The 16963-nt window shown below is 40.2% G+C and overlaps 1 protein-coding gene across 6 annotated transcripts in view; it reads right to left on the minus strand.

Annotated features, from left to right (window-relative positions):
• Zranb3 (zinc finger RANBP2-type containing 3) overlaps positions 1–16963 on the minus strand; it is a 153778-nt gene that overhangs the window by 96271 nt on the left and 40544 nt on the right. For 5 of the 6 annotated variants that reach the window (XR_015047694.1, XM_085840768.1, XM_085840775.1 and 2 more), the window contains exon 3: positions 7288–7306. Coding sequence is in view for 5 of the 6 variants with exons in the window: in XM_085840768.1 (XP_085696894.1) it covers positions 7288–7306 (19 nt within the window). In the remaining variant the exon portion in view is untranslated. Of the gene's footprint in view, positions 1–7287; positions 7307–14062; positions 14098–16963 lie in introns of those variants that run through there. The other variant, XM_085840784.1, reaches the window with a different exon arrangement.

Raw genomic sequence — 16963 nt, forward strand, 5'->3', positions numbered from 1 at the left:
CCCCCAGTGGGAAGGGGCGCCATCCCCTGGGCAGAGATGCTAAACCTTAGGATAACAGAACACACACAAGTAAAGGAAAATATGCACTGACTTCTCTCTGCTTGACTGTGGTCACAATGTAACGAGGTGCTTTCAGCTCCTGCCATCCGTTATGATGACTGTAACCTGGAATTGTAGGCTTAAGTAAACACCTTTCTCCCCTAAATTGCTTTTTGTCAGGGTATTTATCACAGCAACGGAACAACTGCATCTGTGCTAGACACAGTAATAGGCAATTTCTGCTATACTGCAGAGACATCATGAATCTTGAATCTATTTGGTTTCTGATGTTTTTCTTTGGGAGGAATTCCACACTATTTCACCAATATTACCTAATAGACTATTACATAACTTCTTCTTTCTCTTCTTTTTCTTTGGTAGGATTTAATAATAGTTTGAAACTATCTAAATGACTTTAAGTGCAAAATTGGCCCACAAGTGCATAGTCTATCAATTATTACTGAATTAATTCAAATTTAAGCTAGAAAAGTAAACAAGATATATCAAAATTATGAGGTCATTAGTCTTTTAAACTCTTCTTTAACTATGAACTTACTTCCAAACTAGCCAAAGTACTCATTTATAAAATATTACCCATGTCAATTAAAAAATATGACTCTGGTTTTTATGGAACTACTTGAATAGGACACAGATAATAAAAACATCTGAATTTCAAAAAAATCTTAGTTAAGAAAAAATGATTTTTTTTTTAGATTAACTTTTAGAATGCTAAAAAAATAAATTTCAACTTGGGTAAAGAAACAAAACAAAAGTCACTGAGAAGTATTAGAATAATAATAAAATCAGTATCAGTGTATCATGGATTCATCATGGAGTCGTAAGACTCTGGAGTTTTTGACAAGTCTGACTATGTACTGAGTTCCAGGACAGTGTGATCTACTAGGTGAGACCCTGTCTCCAAAAAACAAACAAACAAAAAAACAAAAAACAAACAAGAAAAAAAAGGAAGAAAAAAAGTGCTGGAGGGGAGAAAAGAGGGAGGGAGGGAGGGAAGTCTAGAATCTTGAAAACATAATCTCAGAAAATTAAAACAAAAACAAAAACATTAAATTTGTTTAAAAAAAAAAAAGCAATAAGTAGGGGCTGGAGGGATGGCAAAGCAGTTAAGAGCACTGACTGCTCTTCTAGAGGTCCTGAGTTCAATTCCTAGCAACCACATGGTGGCTCACAACCATCTGTAATGGGGCCTGATGCCCTCTTCTGGTGTGTCTGAAGACAGCAATAATAAATAAATCTTTTTTTAAAAAAAAGCTTGGAGATTTAAAAAAAAAAAGCAATAAGTGCTAGAAGTCAAGGCTAAAAGGAAGCAAGGTAACTAAGTCAAGCTTTAAGTCAATGATATATTGTGAATTAAACTAAGATGTAGCTGTGACACATGTGTTCAATCCCAGCACTTGAGAGGAGGATCTCCGTGAGTTTGAGGGCAGCCAAGTTAGAAAGTAAGCAATGGGACCTGCATGGCTACATAGCGAGTCCCTGTCGGAAACCAAACCAAACCAAACCACACTATAAAATGTAGACCTCAAACAAGTATTCAACAGTGACAGGAATATTAGCAGACAGGACTTCTTTCTATATCTACTCTAATACTGCTTATGATTAATGAGTTCAGAATGAATCGCAGTGACAGGTAAGTGTCACCGTATTTTGACACATAACTGACATAGGACTGAGAAGAAAGCAGAACTTAAGAATAACAAACAAACATGGAACCTAAAGCAGCCAAAGAGATCAAATAAGACCTCTCACATTTGTCAGTAGCTTACTCATGACCCTGAGTAATAAAAAAAAAGTTAAAATATACTCAGTGTACAGTACTGAAAAAAGCAAAAACAAAATCATATGGAAAAATTACAAAATGATTATCATAAAAAATATTAAATAGCTGTTCAAAAGTTTTTGACTGGGGTTGTGAGTTGAATTGGGTCCTCCCACTCAACAGATACAGTCAAGAAGACCTAACCTTCAGAACTGCAAGATCTGAGCTGATTTTGAAATACATTTGTACAGTAATTAGTTAAGACCACTTCATCCTAGGGGTGAGTCCTTAATTCTAAATGACTAGTGTCCTCATAAGAGAATACACATAGACGCACAGAGAGAACACCTTATGATGGTAGAGACAGAAAATGAAACGATAACATCTGTAAGCCAAGAAATGTGAGACCCCAAGCCTTTAAACAGGTTATTCCTGGAAGCTCTCAAAAGAACAGTCAGGTTGGGTGGTGGAGGTGCATGCCTTTAATCCCAGCAATGGGGAGTTCCAGGCCAGCCTTGTCTACAAAATGAATTCCAGACAGCCAGAGATAGAGAGAAACCGTATGTCTTAGTCAGGGTTTCTATTCCTGCACAAACATCATGACCAAGATGCAAGTTGGGGAGAAAAGGGTTTATTCAGCTTACACTTTCACATTACTGTTAATCACCAAAGGAAGTCAGGCCTGGAACTCAAGCAGGTCAGAAAGCAGGCGCTGGGGGCTGGAGAGATGGTTCAGCGGTTAAGAGAACTGACTGCTCTTCCGAAGGTCCTGAGTTCATATCCCACCAACCACATGGTGGCTCACAACCATCCGTAATGAGATCTGATCCCCTCTTCTGGGATGTCTGAAGACAGCTACAGTGTACTTACATATAACAATAAATATATCAAAAAAAAAAAAAAAAAAAAAAAAAGAAAGCAAGCAAGCAAGCAGAAGCTGATGCAGAGGCCATGGAGGGATGTTTCTTACTGGCTTGCTTCACCTACTCTCTTATAGAACCCAAGACTACAGGCCAGGGATGGCACCACCCACAATGGGCCCTACCCTCTTGATCACTAATTGAGAAAATGCCCCACAGCTGGATCTCGTGAAGGCATCTCCCCAACTGAAGGTCCTTTCTCTGTGATAACTCCAGCTGTGTCAAGTTGACATAAAACCAGCCAGTACCCCCTGTACTGAAAAACATAAAAAAGAACAGATAGATAGGCTGATATTTACCTAGGTTTGCACTCACCATCAAGCTTCAGCCCGAGCCCTCTGACCCCCGTCTCAGATTGTACACTTATCCTGTTACGGCTACAGACACTGATCTCAGAGTTCTAGCCTCTAGAATAGTGACATAATGTGTTTTAAACCTACCCATTCTGCAGTACTCTACTATAGCAGCAACAGGAAACTGGTGGGGCTATAACGCAAAATAGTAATTAAAAGTGCTACCTTAACAAGAAAGAAAAAAATATTCTGATCCCAGGGTTCTTGTAAGGTGGCTCACAACAGTGATCACTAGCCCCAGGGAATCTAACATTCTCTGACCTCTACAGGCACTGGCACTCGTGTGCACACACCCACATAGACACATATACAATATAATACACATAATTTTTTAATTTAAAATTTTAAACATCCAAAAAGATACTATTATGAATTCATGATAGAAAATTTAGTCAAGAGAAGGCAGAATCCTTGTGTTCTAGTTTCCTTTCTGTTGCTGTGACAAACACCATGATCAAAGCACTGAGAGGAGGAAAGAGTTTATAACACCTTATATTTCAGGTCACCATGCATCAGTGAGAAAGTCAAGGCAGGAACTCAAAGCACTAATCCGAAGGCAGGCATGGCTCCTCTTCCACACAGGCTAACTCTGACCCAGGAACTTACTCATAGCCAAGGAAGTGCTGCCGAAACCATGGGAAGCCTGCCTGCCAGCGTGCTCTTCACTCATGTTTGGCTAGCTATCTTACACAAGCGAAGCTACCTGCCCAGGGAATGGTGCCACTCATAGTGGGCTGGGCCTTCCTACATCAACTAATAAGTAAGACAATCGAACACAGGCTAATCTATCAGGTCTGGGCAATTACTCATTGAGATTCCAGTCTCAAGTGACTTTAGGCTGTTTCAAGTTTGACAATTAAAGCTAATTAGGCCAATCTATTAACATATTTTTCCCTTCTGACACAATATTAGGCTAGTCATATAAATCCAGACTATGCATTCTGCCTTCTTAAACAAACGTAGTATAAAAATTCTCTAAGTAATAACTTTCTAGAATGAACAATACCTTTAAATACTTGAAAATAAAGTAGAACAAACATTGATTTAATATTTTTCCTATGTACCACCAATTAAATTACATGCTTTGTGTTGATACAAAACATTTTAATGTTTAAAACATAATTTTGTGAACAAAATTGTTTAACAATTAAACAAAACTCAAATAATGAGGGATAATTTTCAAACAATGTTTCAAAAATAATTACAAACAATATAAATACTACATTATGTCAAGTACCAATTGAGGTTCAAAGGTCATCATTTATGTAATAGAAGTTTGTATCTGTTGATATGTTCTGGTGGAGGGTGGGACCCAGGGGAAGTTGGATGGAGAAGATAAATATATTGTGTACATGTTTGAAATTTTAAAATAAAAAGAAAATTGTCACATTAAAAAGTGTCTAAGCCTTTCTTTATATTAAATGTACAGTCTATGAACCAACACTCTATTACACTGACTCAAGAGATGGGGAAGAAGAAACAATTTAATCTGAGTTTATAGCTATCTTATGAAATATTGCAGCTTTGTTGCTTATTGAAACTATAGTTCTAAGATGTAACTGAAACACACAATGACTGTATAACTAAGCTGGACTTAAACGAAACTCCAGTCATCCTTTTAACTTGTAGTCAATGGCAGTCACACATAGTAGCTGGATTAGACAGGATCACAAAGACTCAAGTGCTAGAATAAGATAACAGGAGAGCGTAAAACTGTGGAGTGATGCTGGTTATAGCCCTCTGCTGCTAGAGAAGCAAGATCACACAGACAGCTAAGTCCACAACATCCCAAGAATCTTCTAGATGGTTTGGCCACACAGACCTAAAACTGCCCTAAGGCTTGCAGGTTCTTATTACCAAGAGACTCTTTACCCATCAAAAAGCAACTGTACTTTCCTCTTTAACTTCTTTATTATTATTATTATTATTATTATTTTTGGTTTTTGGTGTTTTTGGTTTTTTGAGACAGGGTTTCTCTCTATAGCCCTGGCTGTCCTGGAACTCACTCTGTTCAAGGCTGGCCTTGAACTCAGAAATCCGCTTGCCTCTGCCTCCCGAGTGCTGGGATTAAAGGCGTGCGCCACCACACCCAGTCCTTCTATGTCACCTTGAGTATGAGCAGAAACAGGGTACAGATTGAAGGTTAAACCAGAGCTCATATAATCAACATGAGTGCAACTCTGGGTGTCCTGGAACTTGTAGACCAGGCTGGCCTCAAACCTGGAGATCTACCTGCCTCTGCCCCACAAGTGTTAGGATTAAAGGTGCACTACCACTACCAGGCTTACTTCAGAACTTTTAATTATATTAATATTATATTTAAAAAGTAGCACTTCTACTCACCATTACAGAGAGTATTAGTGACTCAAAGGTATAGTTTTAGATATATATTTCTATAAGCTTTGATTTTAAAAAACCCTATGTGTAAAGGTGAGGGTTTTTTACCTTACTTAGTATTATTAGTTAGGATTTAATATCACAAATCCTATAAAACCAAATGGATTGAAAAGAATTGCTCTTCAAGAAGATGAGATGTCTCAGAGGCTAAAGTGCTTGTAGTACAAGCATAAGAGTCTGAGTTCAGCTCTACAAAAACCATAAACAATCTGGACCGACCCTGGGCAGCCGTGCCTGGAATCTCAGCATTCTGGGGCAAATTAGGAATTCCCAGGGCAAGTGGGAAAGCTGGTGTAGCTGAATCTATGAGCTCTAGGCTTAGAAAGGGACCCTGTATCTGTAAATAAAGCTGACAGCAATCTAGGTATATACTTGATTTCAACCTCTGCCTACATGGGAATGAGGGGACATATATGTATGTACACGTGCACCAAACACATGTGACCGTGCCTATGTACATTCCTGGATATCACACTTGTACAAACAACGCAAAGATTCATTTTCAAAAAGCTACAAAAAAGGAAGGAGCCAATTATGATGGATTAAAAGGTGTTTGTTTTTTAAAAAGTTGTGGAATTGTTAAATGGCTTCTTTAAATTCATTATTCCAGAGCCGGAGATGTTGGTGAGTGGCAGAGCATATAGAAAGTGCTATGAAATTATAAATAAGAACAAAACAACTCACATTAGGAAAAGACTGACAGGTTAAAAGTTCATAATAAATTTTGAAAACTGGCTAAGATTCACTGAAAACATCAGAGATTGTAAAAGTTAATTGGTAGTTAAGCAAGTGCCCAAATGAGACATTTGATATATGTTTGTTTTACTTAGGGCTTTACTGCTGTGAACAGACACCATGACCAAGACAGCTCTTATAAGGACAACATCTAATTGGGGTTGGCTTACAGGTTCAGAGATTCAGTCCATTATCATCATGGCAGGCGCGTGGCAGCATCTAGGCAGGCATGGCACAGGAGGAGCTGAGAGCTCTACATCTTCATCTGAAGGCTGCTAGCAGAAGACTGGTTTCCAGAAAGCTAGAATGAGGGTCTTAAAGCCGACACCCACAGTGACATACCTACTCCAACAAGGCCACACCTCCTAACAGTGTCACTCCCTGGGCCAGCAATATACAAACCAACACAACGTTTAAATCTATGCTCATCAAAGAGAAGGCATAGATTTAAACATTGTGGTGGCTTGGGTGAGAAAGTGTCCCGAAGGCTCATACTTTTGAACAAGTAATTGTTGGAAAGGAGCGTTGCTAGTACCAGCTCTGAGGTTTTTATAGCCTGGCTTCACTTCCTGTTATCTGTTTCCTGTGTGCAGGTGAAATGTACTCAAGCAACCAGCTTTATGCTTACTACCTGTTACTATGTCTTGCTGGGCATGATGGACTCCACCCCTTTGAGACTGTAAGTCCAAATAACCCTTATCTCCATTAAGCTGCCTTTGGTCATAACACTTTATCACAGTAATGCAAAGTTATTAATATAGCCCACAGTTCAAAAGTATACTATGGGTTTCCTTGTGAAGACCAAAGATAATGTTAATTTTTGTAATTTATGTGAACAAAACTGGTTTATTTGGGTATTCTGAAAGTTTTAGACACACACACACACATTTATATGTTCTATATACAAAAGTATTTAAGAGGAAATGGATATTACACAGTAAATTTGTTTGTTTTCCTCCACTAAATATGGTCACATGAAAAAGCAGAGGCAGACAGTCAATGTAGGAGATAGAAGACAGTAAACGCTGATGTGTATTTTTAGAAAAGGCTCTAAGGTACTTACTTCATCAGCCACCATACACCTGGAAAAAATAAAACAAAAGCAAATTAATTTTATAATCATCAAAGCAAAGCATATTCAGAGTTCTGATTAAGTAACTCAGCACCAACACTTCACAAACGTTAAAGGATTAAGCCAGAGAGGCTGCTGTAAGTGAATGAAAACACTGGATGACTGTGATGACTGCATGACCTCTACAGCTGCCAACGTCTATGTGGGAGTGAAGGTGCTTCAGACAAGCTCTTGCTCACCATGGAGGGAGCTGCAAAGACCCTTGAGGGCCAAGCAGGAAGGCATGAGACTGTGAGGAATGGCTTACACCTCTGTCCTTAACTGTAAGCCTGGCTGTTCCTACAGATGAGAAGAACGCTGGATTAAAGAACACATGCCTTCAATTCTAAGACTAGGGAGGCAGAGGCAAGTGGACCTCTAAGTTCAAGCCAGCCTCGTCTACACAGTGAGCTGCAGGCCAGCCTGAGCTACAATAGTGAGACCCTGCCTCAACAGACAGGTCTGCATTTTTTTTTTCTTTCTGTTTCTGTGATAATGATAAAGTATCCTGGCAAAAGTAACTTCGGGGTGAAAGATTTAACTCGGCCTTTAGTTCCAGTACAGCCCATCATATCACAGAAGTCAAGATGAAGAGAACGCAAACAGCCACATCTCCAAGTCGAGAGCAGAAAGCAATGAAGCCATGTGTGCTTCTCACTCAGTTTCCTCTACCTCTGTGCAGCCCAGGGCCACAAACCGGAAACAGTGCTGCCCACATTCAGGTTGGGTCGCCTCATATCAATGAAGGCGAATCAACAAACGCCCACACAGTCAGGTCCACAAAGCAATCGGATCTCTGACTCATTGAGACTTTTAACAGGAGATTCTAAGTGTGGTTAGTTGACAAAATTTTCCATTATACTGACTAGCAAACACATTCTGGCATAAATCTGTTATCTAGTTTTCTGTGCTGCATCTATATGCTATACTTCATGGTTGATTTCTATTATTTTGCTAAATCTTTTCTACTTTTTCTTTTTTGAGACAGAGTTTCTCTATGTAGCCCTGGTTGTCCTTGAACTTGCTCTGTTGACCAGGCTGGCCTCAAACTCACAGAGATCTGCCTGCTTCTGCCTCCCAAGTGTTGGGAGTAAAGTTGTGTGCCACCACACTCAGGTCTACTTTATTCATTTTTAAAAGCTTGTGTTGGGGATTGAGGGTGCATGTGTGTATGTGCTGTGTGTTCCCAAGCATATGGAAGCCAGAATAAAAGGTCTCTCTAAGCTCATATTTTGAGATAGGACTACTAGCTGGTTACTGAGCTCCAATGGAGTCAGCACATTTCAAGGGGTAGGATTACAGACATACAACACCTCATCTGGATTTTCACATGCATGCTGGGTGTCCGAATTCAGGTCCTCATACTTGTGCTGTAAGCACTCTACCAACTGCGCACTCTCCCAGCCCCAGTCTGCTACATTCTTTTCTTAAACTTTATAGAGGTAAGTGTGATCCAGGGAGCAGTGAGGACTGGGTTCATACATGGAGAGTCTAAGCAGAAGAGAATAACAAGCAGGGTGTGGATGGTCAGTGGTTGATGTGAGACAGCAGGCACATCAGGACAACAAAGAATAAGCTCAACTAAGGAAAAATTAAAATCCAATCATTTTAGTAGAAATTGGTTTATTACACTCTTTACAGAAAATAGAAAAGTGAGAAGCGACATGGCATTTTACAGACAGATTCACATGAATATTAATCGATTTTTTTCACTTTAAAATCCGAGTCAAGAGCTGTGGAGATGCTTGCCATGCAAGTATTAAGGATCAAGGTCTAATCTCAAATGCACATAAAACTTCTGTCTGTAACTGTAAGCCTGGCTGTTCCTACAGATGAGAAGAATGCTGGATTAAAGAACAGTGTGTGAGCATAGAAAACATAAAGACAGGTAGACTTTTGGGGCTAGCCTGGATAACTAAAATGGTGAGCTCTGGGTTCAGTGAGAGACCATGTCTCAAAAAATAAGGTAGGGCACCATACAGGAAGATCAATGCCAATCAGTCTACCACGTACACACACAGGTAAGTGCACTTGTCCTAAATGAGAAAATAAAATCTGGCTGGAGAGATGGCTCAGCAGTTAATAGCACTGTCTGCTCTTCCAGAGGCCCTGAGTTCAATTCCCAGCAACCACATGGTGGCTCACAACCATCTGTAACAGGATCTGATGCCCTCTCTTGGTGTGTCTGAAGAGTGTACTCATTATATATAAATAAAATAAGTAGCCGGGCGTGGTGGTGCACGCCTTTAATCCCAGCACTCTGGGAGGCAGAGGCAGGCTGATTTCTGAGTTCGAGGCCAGCCTGGTCTACAGAGTGAGTTCCAGGACAGCCACGACTACACAGAGAAACCCTGTCTCGAAAAACAAAAAACAAAACAAAACAAAAAACAAAACAATAAATAAAATAAGTAAATAAAATCTTAAAAAAAAAAAAGGAAGAAAAGAAAGTCCCCCTGGAGTTAATTAAAGATGTCACTTGAGGTGATCATTGTCTAACCATCAGTGCTCTAGGAAGATAGTGAAATGAGTCTTTTCCTTGTGTACAGTGACCAGAAGAAAAAAAAATACATGCCTTATATTATTATTTTTAAAATCCTATTTAAAACAGGGTAAGGAATAATAGTGAATAGATAATGTTTGGCGGGGCCTGGCCACTTGAGGGCCTTGGGGGGCTGGGAAAGGTCTTTATAGCCATTAAAGAAATACAGGGGGTGGGGCCTAGCCAACTGCAGAAACCTGGAGGGCCTTACAACTAGAAGAAACGTGAAGGAAGGAGGCACATGCATGAGGTAAATAAAGTACAGTGTGTTTACACGCACCTCTAAAAACTTGAAAGCATGATTTTCAAACTACAAGAGATCAACTATTTTTCAAGAAAATCCTTTATTCTTACCCATTACTAGAGTGGCAAAGCTGGTGTGTGTGTGTGGCCCTCCAGGCCTGTGTCTGCAAGTTGGCAAATGAGGCCGTACTCATCAGCTTGCTGCACTGCTTCTTTTTCAGAAACAGAGATAACATCCAACAGTTTTCTGACATCCTTGTGTTTTAGCTGCTGTGGCTTGCCGAGTAAAAGCAGCTGAACTCAAAACAAGTTCAATATCACTTCCTCTAAGGATTAACATAGTTCTGGGCTGAAGTATGGAACAAGCAATATCTGCTGTCATCCAAACCCTGTGGATGTTTTTACCCAAGACATTTCAGCTATCATTTAAACGGCTCCTGAATAACAATGCCTGCTGGGGCTGGGTGAGAGGAACAGCAGCCCGCTTTAGAACTCTTGATTTTAGGCCCACTGGTCAGCACAGTCATGATGGGTGTGCCTTGGAGGGATGGAGCCTCAAGGACTTCATGTCCTGAGGACCTCATGCTGTTATGGAGCTGTTCTCCTTGTTGTCCTTGTGGCCTTCATATCCATCCTCCTCTATGAGTTGTAAGAAACTCTAAGGGGTTCCCAGCCCCTCAATAGGCAGTATCACTGGCCCTCACAACAATATCGCTTCATCTTTTTCAAGCATTGCTGCTGGGGCAGATTAATGATTCTGTCACTAACCTTGGAAAAGAATTTAAGAAATGTAGATTTTTGGCAATGCACCACCATCTTTAGAAAGAATTTGGAGATGTAGATTGTTAGTAAAGTTAGGTTAAGATGTATTTAGTGGCTCTGATGTAGAAAATCTCAGGGATGTAATTTAGAAATGCACACTTGAATACTGAGCAAAGGATGTTTTTAAGGTCAGGGAACAAGAACAATGGCAGCCCAATTAGCACTGGCTGATGTGACTCTCTCGCTAAAGCTAGGCTGATGAGCAAAGTGATGATTAATTTCTTGTACCCATTTTTGCCCTCGGCTTCCTGATATGATTTAATAAAAATTGTAAGTAGATGTGCACCCTGAGAATTTAGAGTAGAAACGACTGTTTTTTTATATAAACATTTATACAACAAGTTGCTTAGTTACGAATTTATGGGCTCTTGGGAATAATTTGTTGTTTTTTAATCCACAATAGATAAAACATTTGATCATGTGAGGAATCGAGGAACATGTTTTTCTATGTATACTCACTGTAATCATTCACTTAGAGAAAAACAGAATGTAACCAATTTGTGCTTTTTGTACTGCTTGTAAAATTTTGCTAAGATATACAAGCCGTAGGTGAAAAGATAAAATTGTTGGGAGCTTGCTTTCTCGAGCATTGCTTGATCCATCAAACATGTATGTAAAATTGGTTGGAGCTTTGCTCCATCTATCAAGTGTGGGTATCTGTATAGATGTATATATATATATATATATATATATATATATATATATATATATATGTAATGTGAATATGTATGGGCATATGTGAAGTTGCTAGAGCTTGTTGAAGCTTGCTTCATCCACCAAATATGTGTGTGTGTGTGTGTATGTGTTCCCTTACCCTTTTTACCAGATAAGTGACTAACCGACTCTACTCCCCTCCTCAGTGTACCTATGATAACAAAGCTGGTCTTCCACAACTGCTGATGGGAAAGTGCATAGACACAGACCCACCTTGTAACACCACACTGCAGCACCCTGATTGTGGGAAGCCACATACACCATTACAAGGTGGCGCTGGCCACCACCCATAAGTTTGGGTAAACAACCAGTGTGTGCATGTGCAGTAGAGTTTTTTGCCGAGTCACTGCCTGGCCGGAGGCATGCAAATAAGGTACTGAAAGCATAACCATTCGGGTGTAGACACACCTCTCCTAGGCCTATATAAGCAGCGCCAGTTCTGGGGCTGGGGGTCTTTTCGCCTCTGCAATCAAGTTCTCCCAATAAACATGTGCAGAAGGATCCTGTTGTGGCGTCTTTCTTGCTAGCGAGTCGGGCGCTCACACCTGATCATGTTCTATTCATGGCTGTAGGTAGTACAAAGAGCGGTGAATTCCTTTCTATTTGTCAGCCCAGAGACTGACATTTTTCTTTCTAAGAAGACTGAGTTCTTTCTCCAGTGATGTTTTTCAAGTCCATCAGTGGGGCAGAAGAGTAGAGACTGACGAGAGCAGCTTCAAGATTAATGTAAGAGCACCGGCTGCTCTAGCATGAGGATCTAAGATGGATCACAGCACCCACATCAGGCACCTCACAAATACCTATAACTCCCACTCTAAGGGACCCCACGCCTCCTTCCCCCCTCCATAGGCGCGAACACTTCACACATGGTTTTTGTTTTAGAAGATTAACATATGAAAGAAACCAGCAGAAATAATGACTGGAAACCCTTCCCCACCTGGACCACGAGTAACAGAGAATGCACTAGAAGAGATAGACCTATACAAACAGAGAAGAAGGCAGGTGTTATTTAAATAACTTGTAAAGTTCATCCACACTACAGCACAGTACTTTTGAGCATGCGCCTTTTCCTGACTCTACAGTCCACTCTATTCTCATGAACATCTGTGATACCGACCTTACCATGTGTCCCTGGTGTGATTCTTTGTCCTAAGAAATAAGAACCTGGAGATCTAGTATTTGCCCTCCAAACTCTACCACAAGTGATTAGCTTTCAGCAAGAAAGCTGCATGTGGTAATTTCCTGTATTGGGAACATTTGTGCTGGCTAAGGGTCTTCCTCTTGTCCAATCTTGTGGGAAGGAGCACCGTGAATCCTCTAAGTATCTTCTGGGTTTTATTTACTTCCTAGGCCTTGTAAGTTTCTTTTACTTCTTACTAACTTTATGAATGTGACACCTGACAGGCAGATATAAATGTGAACTGGAACAGAAGAACCAGTTCAAGACAATGAAATGAGTACGTCACAGCATGTGAAGGTAACGGGGAGGCGGAAATTGATAGGATTCTCAAGTGGAGTTAAAACCAGGAGAAGAGAAGGAGCCTAGTTCTTAGTCAGAACCTTAAGAAACACACTCATTCGAAACTCAGAACAAAAAGAAACATTAAAGAAAGAGAACAGGGCTGGTGAGATGGCTCAGCAGGTAAGAGCACTGACTGCTCTTCCGAAGGTCCGGAGTTCAAATCCCAGCAACAACATGGTGGCTCAGAACTACTCATAATGAGATCTGATGCCCTCTTTCTGGTTCGTCTGAAGTCAGCTACAGTGTATTTATGTATAATAATAAATAAATCTTTTTTAAAAAAAAGAGGAGAAAGAAAGAAAGAAAACAAAGATCTTGGTTCAAAGTCATTTACCATAGACTAAATGTGTTTGCAAGGTCAAATACTTCAAGGATGCTGCACAGAAGGAGAGAGAAAAAGGCTCTCATACTCACTAACAGAACCTTGTATGAATCATTCAGAGGTGGCTAAGGGGACAGCAGACAGTGGAAAAGGAACCAAAAGCTGTAGTTGGAAAGCTGTAGTCAGGAAGAAATTTAGACTCAGAGAAAAGATTTAAAACAGGGTAGAAGATACTTAACCAGGAGGTCACTTGAGCCCAGGGGCTTAGGATGCAAGAGGCAATAAAGACAATTTTTTAAAAACTAAAAAGCAGTACAAACAGAACATTAGAAATCCTGAATAATGAAAAGGAGTCAACATTGGGGAAGATGACTGATGAAAATTGAAATGCTATTGACAAGGGTAAGAGTCCCCCAGCCACCCCACCCCAACAGTGACCAAAGCCCGCAGCAGCAGCAGCAGCAGCAGCAGCAGCAGCAGCAGCAGCAGCAGCAGCAAAAATATCGCAGCAGTGATTTTAATGGCAGCAGCAGGAACAAAATGAAAAGCCCCTCATAAAATTTACCTGTAAATCCCAGTACCCAGGACGCAGAGACTGAGAGCTGCAGGCTAAACCGAGCTACACAGTGAGACGTGGTTTCAAACAAGACAAAACAATAACAAAACAAGCACAAGAGTGCACACTTCTCCTGCAGAGGACGGGCTTGCCTTCCAGCACTCACCCAGGCCCTTCCACAACCACTTGCAATCCTAGCTCCAGTGGATCTGACACCCTCTTTGGCTTCTGTAACAACTGTGCCCAGTGCGCACACAAGTAACATAATCAAAAGGGAAAGACACAGATGGCTGAGAATGACCACGATTGTTCCTTCCACTCACTTGTTTGGCTGCAAAATCAACTGGAAGAGATAAGGAGATAAAGGAGCCCTAACCTGAGAACCTTTCTCAGTTTTGACAGTGTCTCCCCTGATTGGTCTTTATTCCTTCCACAAGACTCACCTGAGTCTGTATGAAAACACACCTCCCCCTCTAAGCCTCTCCATCCTCAGACTGACCAGTCTGCCTGAACAGATTGCCTGACATGGCTCAGATACCACCCTGCCTCCTTCAGGGAAGTAGCTCATGCTCAGACATGACTAACGTGTCTGAGACGGAACTCATCCTGGCCTTGGGGTACTCACAGTTCCTGCCACCCAGACCCATCACTTCTGCAATTACTTTCACTGGCAACCTGCTCTGTAGCTCCCTCTTCAGAGTCCTGTTCTTGGGCCTGAGAACCACTGAGTGCTAAGTGCTGTACCTCCTCCTACAATGGCTCAACTGACAGTGTTCTATTGCTGTGAAGAGACACCAAGACTATGGCCATTCTTAGAAAATAAAGCATAATTGAAGCTTGCTTACAGTTTCAGAGATTTAGTCCATGATCATGGCAGCAGGCAGTGGAGTGCTAAAAAGGTAGCTCACAATTCTATATCAGGATCCACAGGCAGCAGGAAGAGGTACTGGGCCTTTTGAAACCTCAATGCCTGCCCCCAATGACACATTTTCTCCTACAAGGCCACACCTATTTTTTTCTCAAGTAGTGCCATTCTTTGATAACTAAACATTCAAAAATATTCCCCAAATGTTGGCCAGTAACTCGGAATTGTATCAAAAAGGAAACAAACAAATCCTCTCTTCACTAAGTTGTTTTGGTCAGTGTATGTTATCACAACAGAAATAAAACTAGAACACAAGGCTTATCATCTCATCCTCCTAATCCACTTGTCCTGACACGTCCTCATCCATCACCCTCAGAAGCACGTGGAAGGCACCAAGAAAAAAATCCTAAAGAAGGGGAAGAGCTGAAACAACAGCAGTGGCTCCCAGTTAAGACCTTGATAAACAAGTCAAGTAGACGTTAGCGGTTTTGTTCATTTAGAGCTTTTTTGCCATTAATATCAGTCATGTACAGGAAAGATAAAAAGTTTCTGACATTTCTAAGTAAATGATGAAGATACAAGATATGGAAATAAATCTCTGTGTTCTGAAAACCTAATGAATTTTTTAAAAGAATTGCCTTCCCAATGTATTAGCTTAAGAAATATTAAACTAGACTCTAATGCTCGGTAATACCATGAATATTATGCTGCATTAGTCTGACTCCATTAGCACAAAGCTGCCATGTAGCTTTTACCAATAAACAACAAAACAGGAACTAGCCTTGTATCCACTAGACAGCTGGGGGAAAACAGTGTACCTTTCCTGTTTAGAGAATATACATAAAAACCCACCTGAGGGACTGGAGAGGTGGCTCAGTAGGTCCTCTGCAAGAGGTTCAGTTCTCAGAACCCATATATTGGCCAAAATCACCTATAATCCAGTTTTAGGGGATCGCAACCCTCTTCTGACCTCTGCAGTCACCAGATAAACATGAGGCATTCATATGCATATGCTAGCAAAGCACTCATACACATAAAATAGATACATCTTTTAGAAAAAGAAATTTCTCCAAGGCAAGTTTATGTCAGCTTTTACATAATTACTCTTGTTTATAAAACTTGAAGTAAAAAAAAGTTTATTATTCCTGTAACAATTCATAGAGAATTTTCATAGCCTAATTAAGCAATAACATTTGTTTCAATATTATGGAATTAAATATATATATTATATATATTTATAGGTCAGTATATATATACACACATATATATATATATATATATATATATATATATATGTCAGTATATATCTATTAGGTCAGTGAGCTATCTCAGTGGTTAAAGGTACTTGCTACCAAGCCCAACAACCTGAGTTAGAGGTCCAGGGCCCACACGGTGGGAGGAGAGAACCAACTCCATCAAGTTATCCCCTGATGAGCATGACCCTATTTACCCCCAAAATGTAAAAACAATTTGAAATCAAAATGAACTCAGATATGCTTGATCAAGCCTATGCAAATTATAAGTAAATAATAACAACTTAGAGCAATATAATTGCTTCATTAATACAGACAGAAACTTTCATGGACTACAGTAAGAATGAGGTAGGCAGTGTTACTAGAATCAAGAGCCCCTCAGAGCATAACAGGGTCACTAAGCTTTCTGACTTTAGATACAATGTGACCAGCCTCATGGTCCTGTCACCATGTCTTCCCTTCCCTGACACTGTCTTCAAACTGTGCACCAAAACAATCCCTGCCATCCTTAAGTACTTCTGTCGGGTATTTTATCACAGTAATGAGAAATGTAACTAACACAAAGAGAATTGATTTTATATTATCTATATTGTAACAGCAAAAATTATTTTTAAAAATAACAAGAACATATTAAAATGCTAAAATACGAGGCTTTCAGAAAGTCAAAGACACATAGATAGGATATCCTGAAAGTCACACTGTTTAAAGGTCCAAGAGTTGCTGAAGGAAGACCACAGAATCAGACAATATGCAAAAGCGAAGAGTGTTTATTCTGCAGAAACAACCAGGAGA

The sequence above is a fragment of the Mus caroli genome, unplaced genomic scaffold, assembly GCF_978045245.1.
Source record: "Mus caroli unplaced genomic scaffold, Mus_caroli_1 scaffold_1, whole genome shotgun sequence".
NCBI classification, from domain to species: Eukaryota; Metazoa; Chordata; class Mammalia; order Rodentia; family Muridae; genus Mus; species Mus caroli.